General features: G+C 45.6%; 1 protein-coding gene across 1 annotated transcript; it reads right to left on the reverse strand.

Annotated features, from left to right (window-relative positions):
• Window positions 1-7,881: 7,881 nt before the first annotated feature.
• LOC142427629 (lysine-specific demethylase 4D-like) lies at window positions 7,882-9,654 on the reverse strand. Its single transcript, XM_075532812.1, has one exon. The coding sequence runs from the start codon at window positions 9,652-9,654 to the stop codon at window positions 7,882-7,884; it is 1,773 nt and encodes a 590-aa protein (XP_075388927.1).
• Window positions 9,655-9,895: the final 241 nt, after the last annotated feature.

Below are 9,895 nucleotides of genomic sequence, written 5' to 3' on the forward strand. Positions count from 1 at the left end.
ATTGTAATAATCACTTTGAATACAAATGGGCTCAATTCATATGTTAAAAGAAAGAGGCTGGAGGATTGGATTAGAAAACATAACCCATCAATCTGCTGCCTGCAAGAGACACACCTTAAGCAAGCAGACAAGCATATGCTGAGAATAAAGGGCTGGCAGAAAGTTTACCAAGCAAATGGTAACTCCAAGAAGGCAGGAGTGGCTATCTTAATCTCAGACAAAATGGATCTCAAGATCCAAAACATAAAAAGAGACAAAGAGGGACATTACATAATGCTCAAAGGCTCAGTAAACCAGGAAGCAATAAGCATACTGAATATTTACGCACCTAATAATGGTGCGGCAAATTTCGTCAAACAAACTATTAAAAAAATGACAGAAGAAATCACGGAAACAACAATAATAGTGGGGGACTTCAACACTCCACTATCAGAGAAAGACAGGTCACAGGGAAAGAAGCTCAGCAAAGAGGCCAGAGAGCTAAACAATGTAATTAGGCAACAGGGCCTGATAGACATCTATAGAGCCTTTCATCCAAAAGCAAAAGGTTTCACATTCTTCTCCAATCCACACGGATCTTTCTCAAGAATAGATCACATGCTGGGGCACAAGGCCAGCCTGAGTAAATTCAAACACATAGATATTATCCAGACGTCTTTCTCAGACCACCATGCCATAAAGCTGGAGATTAATAGAAGGGCACCCAGAAAAGCAAGGGCCACCAATTGGAGAATAAACAACGATCTCCTGCGACATGAGTGGGTACAGGCCCAGATCAGAGAGGATATTAGGAAATTTCTAGAAACTAATGAGAACGAGCATACAACATATCAAAACTTATGGGACACTGCAAAGGCAGTTATCAGAGGTAGCTTGATATCACTGAATGCATACATGAAAAAAGAAGAAAGGCGTATGACAGATATGTTAACACAAAACCTCCAACAACTAGAACAGAGTCAACAGAACTACCCCTCCAATAGCAAGAGAAAAGAAATAATAAAAATCAGGGCGGAGTTAAACCAGTGGGAAGACAAAAGAACAATGCAAAGGATTAACGCAACTAGAAGCTGGTTTTATGAACGAATTAATAAAATTGACACTCCCCTGGCAAAGCTTACCAAAGATAGAAAGGAACAATCATCAATAGCCAGGATGAGGGATGAATCGGGGGCAATAACAACAGACCCCAATGAGATAAAAAGGATAATCACAAAGTACTATGAAGGTTTGTATTCTAATGAATTCAGAAACCTGGAAGACATGGATAAATATTTAGAAAAACAATCTCTCCCTAGATTATCTGAGACAGAGATCAAGAACCTCAACAAACCCATAGCGAAGGAAGAAATAGAGAGTGTCATCAAAAACCTACCAAGGAAAAAGGCCCCAGGGCCAGATGGCTACACAGCAGAATTTTACCAAACATTCAGGGAAGAGCTGACACCGATCCTCCACAAAGTATTCCAGAACATAGAAAAGAACGGCAAGCTCCCAAACTCATTTTACGAAGCCAGCATTACATTGATACCCAAACAGGGAAAAGACCCCACAAGTGTAGAGAATTATAGACCAATATCTCTAATGAACATAGATGCAAAAATCCTTAACAAAATATTGGCCAATAGAATACAAAGGAACATCAAACATATCATTCACCACGACCAAGTAGGATTCATCCCAGCGATGCAGGGATGGTTTAACATCCGAAAATCCATCAATATCATACACCACATCGAGAAGAAAAAGGATAAAAACCATATGATAATATCCATAGATGCAGAAAAAGCATTTGACAACATCCAGCATCCATTCCTAATCAAAACACTCATGAAGATAGGATTGGAAGGTAAGTTCCTCAAGCTCATACAAGCTATCTATGAAAGACCAACAGCCAACATCATAGTCAATGGAGAAAAGACAAGAACAATACCACTGAAAAAGGGTACAAGACAAGGATGCCCCCTGTCCCCTCTTCTATTCAATATCGTTTTGGAGGTCCTGGCTAACAACATAAGACAGCGGAAGGACATCAAAGGGATCCAGTTGGGAGAGGAGGAGGTGAAACTATCGTTATTTGCAGATGACATGATCTTATACATTGAAGACCCCCAAAACTCCACAGTTGGAATACTTACAGCAATAGAGGAATACGGAAGGGTAGCAGGATACAAGATCAATAAACAGAAGTCAGTAGGGTTTCTATACACATCGGACAGGGCCATGGAAGAGGCGATTAAGAGGGAAGTACCCTTCACAGTAGCCAAGAACAAACTGAAATACCTAGGAATATACTTAACAAAAAATACTAAAGACCTATATAAGCATAATTATAAAACCCTATTACAGGAAACCAAAAGTGACCTTCACAAATGGATGAAGCTCCCCTGCTCATGGTTAGGTAGGCTGAACATAGTAAAGATGACAGTTCTTCCTAAAGCACTCTACAAGTTCAATGCTATACCAATCCAATTACCATCAACCTTCTTCAAAGAATTGGAAAAACTGACCACCAACTTCATATGGAGAGGGAAGAAACCCAGAATTAGCAGAGAACTCCTCAAGAAGAAGGACACAATTGGAGGACTCGCCCTGCCTGATTTTAATGCCTACTACACCGCTACAGTGGTCAAAACAGCATGGTACTGGCACAATGATAGACACTCAGACCAGTGGAAAAGAATAGAAAGCCCAGGAGTAAAATCATCAGCATATAGACAACTGATCTTCGACAAGGGTCCCAAAAACGTCAAGTGGGAAGCAGATGCCCTCTTTAATAAGTGGTGCTGGAAACAATGGATATCCACATGTAGAAAGTTGAAACAAGACGCCTACCTCACCCCATGCACAAGAATACACTCAAGGTGGATCACAGATCTAGAAGCCAAACCCCAAACCATCAGGACCATTAAGGAGGGAATCGGGACTAATCTCAGAGCACTGGCCCAGGGAGCACATAGGCTCACTGCAACAGGGAAGGGGACACACACAGGTGATCTGGAAATCGACAAATGGGATCTAATAAGAATAAAACACCTGTGCACCTCGAAAGACTTTGCCAAGAGGGTGACAAGGCAACCCACAGACTGGGAGAAGATTTTTAGTAATGACACGTCAGACAAAGGGCTCATTACTAAAATCTACAACACCATCATGACCTGCAAAAAGAGGAAAACAGTTAACCCCCTAAGGAAGTGGGCAAAAGAAATGAGAAGAACTTTCACTAGAGAGGAGATCAATATGGCCAATAAATATATGAGAAAGTGCTCGAAGTCCCTTGCCATAAGAGAAATGCAAATCAAAACAACCATGAGATACCACCTAACACCCCTGAGGCTAGCCCAGATCAGTAAATCAGAGAGCCACAAGTGTTGGAGGGGCTGTGGTGAAATAGCAACCCTCCTCCACTGCTGGTGGTCGTGCAGATTTGTACAGACACTGTGGAAAGCAATCTGGCGATACCTAAAGAAAATGGAAATTGATCTACCCTACGACCCAGCCATCCCTCTACTGGGCATATACCCGGTTGAAGCAGCAAATAAAACACGACCAGTCATATGCGCTCCAATGTTTATTGCGGCACAATTCACAATAGCAAAGACTTGGAAACAGCCTAAGTTTCCATCGATAGACGAGTGGATTAGCAAACTTTGGCACATACACACAATGGAGTATTATGCAGCACTAAAAAGCACCGATGAGCACATGAAACACGTTATTTCATGGGAAGAGCTGGAAGGAATTATGCTAAGCGAGGTAAGTCAGTCCCAAAGGGACAGGTACAACATGAGTCCTCTGAGGTAAGTACAATCAGCATGACAGAAATGGGGCATTAATCCACCCAAGGGGAGGGTATGGCTTATATCTCCACAGGGAAAGTGGGACCAGACTTCAACCCAGTGTTGCAAGGTGTGAATGCAATATCCTGGCGTGGAGGACGGAACCGGTGGAGAGGTCTGGGAGGCAGGCCCCAGCACCATAAATTAAGTGGATTCCTGCCCCTCCCCCGAAAAGAACTTGTTCCAAAGGACGACATTGACCCTGCAGCTATGGGAGATGGACATATTTGATCAGAGCACACGGGAGCAGATGAAGGGGCAGGAGGAGAGAGTGGAGCACAGCCTGGCCCACCAGGCCGTGATGATGATGTTCCTGAGTAGAGCAGCCAGTCCACAGAGAGAACAACATGGCTGGCCCTACTATGAGACATGATGCCCCTCAGTGACTAAGGGCGATACAGGGGACAGCACCGGAGACACAGTGTGGGAATTGCACCTGACCTGATCCCACCACACCGAGGCAATGCACTGGGGGAATGCAGCGGAACAGCAAGGGAATGGAGTGGCAAGGTCCCCAGGGAATGCTGAAAGTGGACTTTGGGGCCAGGGCGTGGTGCCCCAACAGACTGGACTGGAAAACGCTCCTAAGGGCCAGCAAAGATCCCTGAACTAACTACAAGCTTTTCTCTTGTGAACTGTTTTGTTCTGTTCTTTTTCAGTGGTTTGTTTTGGTTGTTTTGTTATCTGGTTGTATACTGTTGCTTTGTGTTCCTCTGTCTAGTTTTCGTGCATGTTAGTGACTCCACAGGTCTGTCTGAATAGGACAGGCTGGATGAACTATCTGGATGAAAAACAACGGGACCGACAGTTCCGGGGGGACTTGGGGTTGGGGGTAGGGGGGGGTAAGGAAGTGGTGTTAACAAACCCAGGGACAAGGGAAAAACATGGGACCCCAAAGGGTAGAGAAGGGGGAGTGGCAGGCCTGGTGGGAAATGATCAAGGGTAAGGTTGCTTAGAGAAGAGGTATACTCTAGCCCAGGTGGCAATGAAGCATGGTAGTAGGGCAGGAGGAAGGTCAAGGGAGATGGAGGAAAGAGCTAGGAGTCAAAGGGCATTCATGGAGGTCTAGACAAAGACATGTACATGCAAATATATATAGGAGGTTGGGGAAATAGATCTTTGTGTCGATATTTATAGGTCAAGTATTAAGGTGGCGGAAGGACCTTGGGCCTCTACTCAAACACTCCCTCTATGCATGAATACCTTCTTTTATTAAATTGGAACTCTGTGATGCTCACTCTCCCGACACAACAGCTGGAGCCAAAATGGGTGAACAAGTAAATGTGGTGAAGAAAGCTGATGGTGCCCGGCTATCAAAAGAGATAGTGACTGGGGTCTTAAAGGCTTGAAGATAAACAAGCGGCCATCTAGCTCAGAAGCAACAAAGTCCACATGGAAGAACACACCAGCCTGTGGGATCGAGTGGTCCCAAAGGGATCAGTTACCAGGCATCAAAGAACAAAAAATCATATCATTGACTGCACACCTCCATGATAGGATCGCTGAAGACAAATGGGTGCACAAGCAAATGTGGTGAAGAAAGCTGATGGTGCCCGGCTATCAAAAGAGATAGTGTTTGGGGTCTTAAAGGCTTGAAGGTGAACAAGCGGCCATCTCGCTCAGAAACAAATAAGCCCACATGGAAGAAGCACACCGGCCAGTGTGATCACGAGGTGCCCAAGGGACCAGATATAAGGCATCATGCAAAAAAAAAAAAAAAGATATAAGTGTGTGTATGTATGTGTATATATGTGTATATGTATATATGTATGCGTATATATATATATTATATTAAATGAAGGGGGAAGTGCAGAGTGGAGACCCAAGGCCCAAGTGTCGGCCAATGGAGATCCCCTCATAGAGGGGCTTAGGAAAGGAGATGGGTTAATTAGGGTGTGAGGTAGTATCGATGAAGAACACAGCTTTCCACCAGATCCTGGATGCTTCCTCCCCCCAACTACCATGATCCGAATTCTACCTTGCAGGGCTGGATAGGACAGAGGCTGTGCACTGGTACATATGAGGGTTGGAGATACAGGGAATCCAGGGTGGATGATACCTCCAGGACCAAGGGCGTGAGGGACGATGCTGGGAGAGTGGAGGGTGAGTGGGTTGGAAAGGGGGAACTGATTACAAGGAGCCACATGAGACCTCTTCCCTGGGAGAGGGACAGCAGAGAAGGGGGGAAGGGAGACCCCGAATAGGGCAAGATATGACAAAATAACGAGGTATAATTTACCAAGGGCATATGAGGGAGGGGGGAAAAGGGAGGTAGGGGGGGAAAAAAAAAAGAGGACCTGATGCAAGGGGCTTAAGTGAAGAGCAAATGCCTTGAGAATGATTGGGACAGGGAATGTATGGGTGTGCTTTATACAATTGATGTATGTATATGTATGGATTGTGGTAAGAGTTGTTGGAGTCCCTAATAAAATGTAAATGACGAAAAGAGGAGAAAAAAATGATTAGGGCAAAGACTGTACAGATGTGCTTTATACAATTGATGTATGTATATGTATGAACTGTGAAAAGAATTGTATCAGCCCCAATAATTTGTTAAAAAATAAAAAATAATTAAAAAAAAAAAAGAAATTTGTGGAGTTTCTAAAGTGAGTTTTCTGTTACCTCTTTTGATTAAGCAATTGGGTGGGGGCAGGGGATGGGTTCCTGTAGAGAAAAAATTTTTTAAGAGTCTTTCAAGAAAGAGAGAAAATTTGCCACACTACCTTCCATGACAGGCTCTCTGATGCTTATTTTTTCTGGCTGCAGACCTGAAAACAGGCTTTTAAATACATGAGTTGAAGAGACAATACCAACAGGGGTATCAAGAGTTTCTGGGAAATGGAGTCCCAAGTCAATGCCAATGTGTGATTTCATGAAAAGGTGACTCCAGGAGTAATTTCAGCTCAATGATTAGATGGGAACTCTGGGCAGTAGCTCTCCCCATCATTTGACTTTTTGTTTTGCTGTGGTGGTGTTTTGTTGTACAATTTTCTTCCATTCCCTCATGGACTACTCTGGGTACAAGGACAGACTGTTTGGTGAATTCATTGGGACCTAGCTACTTCTTTCTCTCTGGCTATGTGATGAGTCACTTTGTTTTTCACATACCTCTCATAGTCAAACTTTCAGAATGCGTTTTAAGGTATTTTATTTCCTTTCAGATACACACTAAGAACAATGAAATTAATAATCACAAATAGGTATCCTTGATCCCCAAACAGCAACAGACATCATTCATTCAAAGGTGCAGTTTCTACGTAAGCAATTGCTTGGTTGGTGGGTTGAAGGGTGGCCACGTCAGAATTATTGGAGTGTGTTAAAGGCTTGAATTTCATTAGAAGGTACAGTTGTGACCACCGGTAGAAGACCGGGTCAGCGCTTCGGAAGTGCAGATGGAGTGAGCCTCAGAGTCTGAGCATCGTCCAATGTTGGCTCCAATTTTTGTGAGGACTAGGTTAGCAGTTTGAACCCACCTCCTGCATTATCAAAGAAAGACTTGGCAATGGGCCTCCTTAAATATTAGCCCCAAGTCCAACTTTGAAACAATGGGTCTTGATCACTGAGATTGCCACGTGGAGAGACACGCTGGAAAGCAATGGGTTTAATGATTTCTGCGCAGGGAGTTCTTTTCAAGGACAACTCCCAAGCCTAGGAAGAATCAAGGGACACACATATATCCAGTTGGTCTGTGAGTCCTTAGAACACATTTTAGTGGAGTCCATAGTCTGAGCAAGTATTAGGCAACCTATCAACATGGCACTGAGAGGTCAAGGATCACCACAGATTACAATTACAATTACAATTAAATCACCACAGATTACAATTCCCATGTTGAAGATTGGCTGGGTGTGTCTTTGTTTCCTGAAGGTGAGAGATAGTCCAAGGGACAATCACATTTGACAAAAACTGCAGTTTAGCTAAACTCACAACAAGAAGATCTTTGCTGGTGACAACCTTTCAGGATTTAGGAAGTGAAGTTCCATCGAGTCTGTCTCCAAGGATCTATGTAAGTAGATTTGCAGAACCTCATCTGAGGGCAGGATTATAGAAGTTTAAGGGGGTCCATAGCAATAGCACCAAGGGGGTCCAGAGGTGCCATACTGTGCACAGAGGCATAGCTGGAGAATGTTTTAGAAGTCAAAGACTCATTAGGAGGACTCAGCACAAGCATGTCCGGGAGATTCACTGAGATGTTGTCCAGTGACTTCAGGCAGGGGCCAGGGTGCATCAGAGAATCAGGATTCAGTGGGGGTCCCAAGGGCTGAAGATCGGGGTCACAGCAGCACCCAGAAGCTTTAACAGCATGCTGGATCTCAAATCTCCAAGGGCCAGAGTCATCTGTTGATTGTTGATTCTCATGCAATGCCTGTGTGGGCAGGTGTACAAATGTGCTTGCTGTGTGGCTCTTGGCCCTGGACTTCACAGACTGCTGGTGGGCATCGGAGTCCCGAGGACGCCTAGTGCGAGTACCCTTTGGTGAAGCCTGGAGATACTGGGCAGATGGAACTGAGGTGGGAAGTAGGGAGACACTGGATCCTGTAGGACTGCAACCCATGCAGGTAGGGTCCTCAGGCTGTACAGTAGAGCTGTCTGCCCAGGAGTGGGTTGTGGGACGAGGACATACCAGTGCACAGCCCCCAAGCCCACTGTCTGCTGCCAGAGTCAGAGAGCGACGCCTGGCCCTGCGTGGCTTAAAGGACCGCAGACGCCCCTTGACCATCGCACGAGTCCTGGCTCCCTTCCAGGCCGTCCACTCCGGGCTGGTCAGTGCTGTGGGTTCCACGTGGTCCAAGGAGGTGCGGTCCCTGCCGTGTTTCCACAGCTCATAGTGCTCGGGTTGCAGAATGCGCACGAAGGCGTCCATGGGAAATGTGACCCTGGCTTCCCCACAGCTGCACTGAGAAGCAGCTTTACCGTAATTAACCCAGCGCAGGGTGGCAAAGTTGATGGATTCCGCACAGTTGAAACCGTGATTGAAGCCAGCGTGGTATCCATAGGGGAATGTGACCATGAACTCGCCTGCTCCCTGGGTGATCCGACCAACAGGAATGCCGTTCTCCCTGAGGACTCTGGGTGAGATGAGGGCCACCTTGTGCCGCAGGAAGTTCGCGCAGCCACTGGAACTGCCAGGGAAAAGCTCCCTGGCCAGTCTCTCCAGCCGGGCTCCATGCTCAGGGGGCACCGCATACCACGTTTTGGGCTCCCCGAAGTGCAGGTAGTTGATGCTGTACAGGTCCATGTCCTCCGTGTGCCAAGTGAAGGTGGTCTGCCACAGGCCAAAGTACAGGTAGGGGGTGTTGACGCCTTTGATGACAACTCCACACTCCTGCTCCAGCAGATCCTGGATCGTCCCCAGGTGTCTGAGGTTCCAATGCTCAGTGTTTTCACCAAATAAGGAGCCACATACTCCAGCCCCATAAATGGGAGAATTGTACATGCGGCTCTTCCAATAGGTCCGCTCCAAATCGTCAACATCCCGGTGTGTGGGAGTGCGGTATCTGTCAGTGTTGGCCAAGTGGCGATACTCCTCCACGGTCATGGATTTCTTCTTTTTATGGTATTGCAAAAAGACACCTGTTTGCCCAGTAGTTACCTGCTGCACAGGACTGGCTATGAGGATGTCATCCACATCATCATAGTTCTCTCTGGCTGTCCACTGTTTGGGTGGGATTATCTTAGCCAGGCCTGCACGGTGGGCACCTTGGGATTCCATGTAAGCAATGTATTTGTTGAAATCCTTAAATTCTTCCATGGTAGGCCGGAAAGTCATGATTTTAAGGCTTGAGTTCTGGCTTCGATAGTCCTGGGAATTCATGGCTGCAAAATAAAGTCAGAAAACCCGATTCTTATGGATGTTCTGTGTATTTGGATGCTGTGCTTTTGTTTCTTTTTCTGTCTGAAAATCTCTTGCAGTGTATTGATGGCTCTGTGAGAGCAAATGCACTCTCCCCAGGCATGCTGATTGACCAAGGGAATTCTACTATGATGGACAACTATTGTTTCCCCCAAAGAGACAGGATTTGTGCACACGGAGTGGGTTTTCCCAGATTGCTCCT

This window comes from Tenrec ecaudatus, chromosome 15, assembly GCF_050624435.1.
Source record: "Tenrec ecaudatus isolate mTenEca1 chromosome 15, mTenEca1.hap1, whole genome shotgun sequence".
Lineage (NCBI taxonomy): Eukaryota > Metazoa > Chordata > Mammalia > Afrosoricida > Tenrecidae > Tenrec > Tenrec ecaudatus.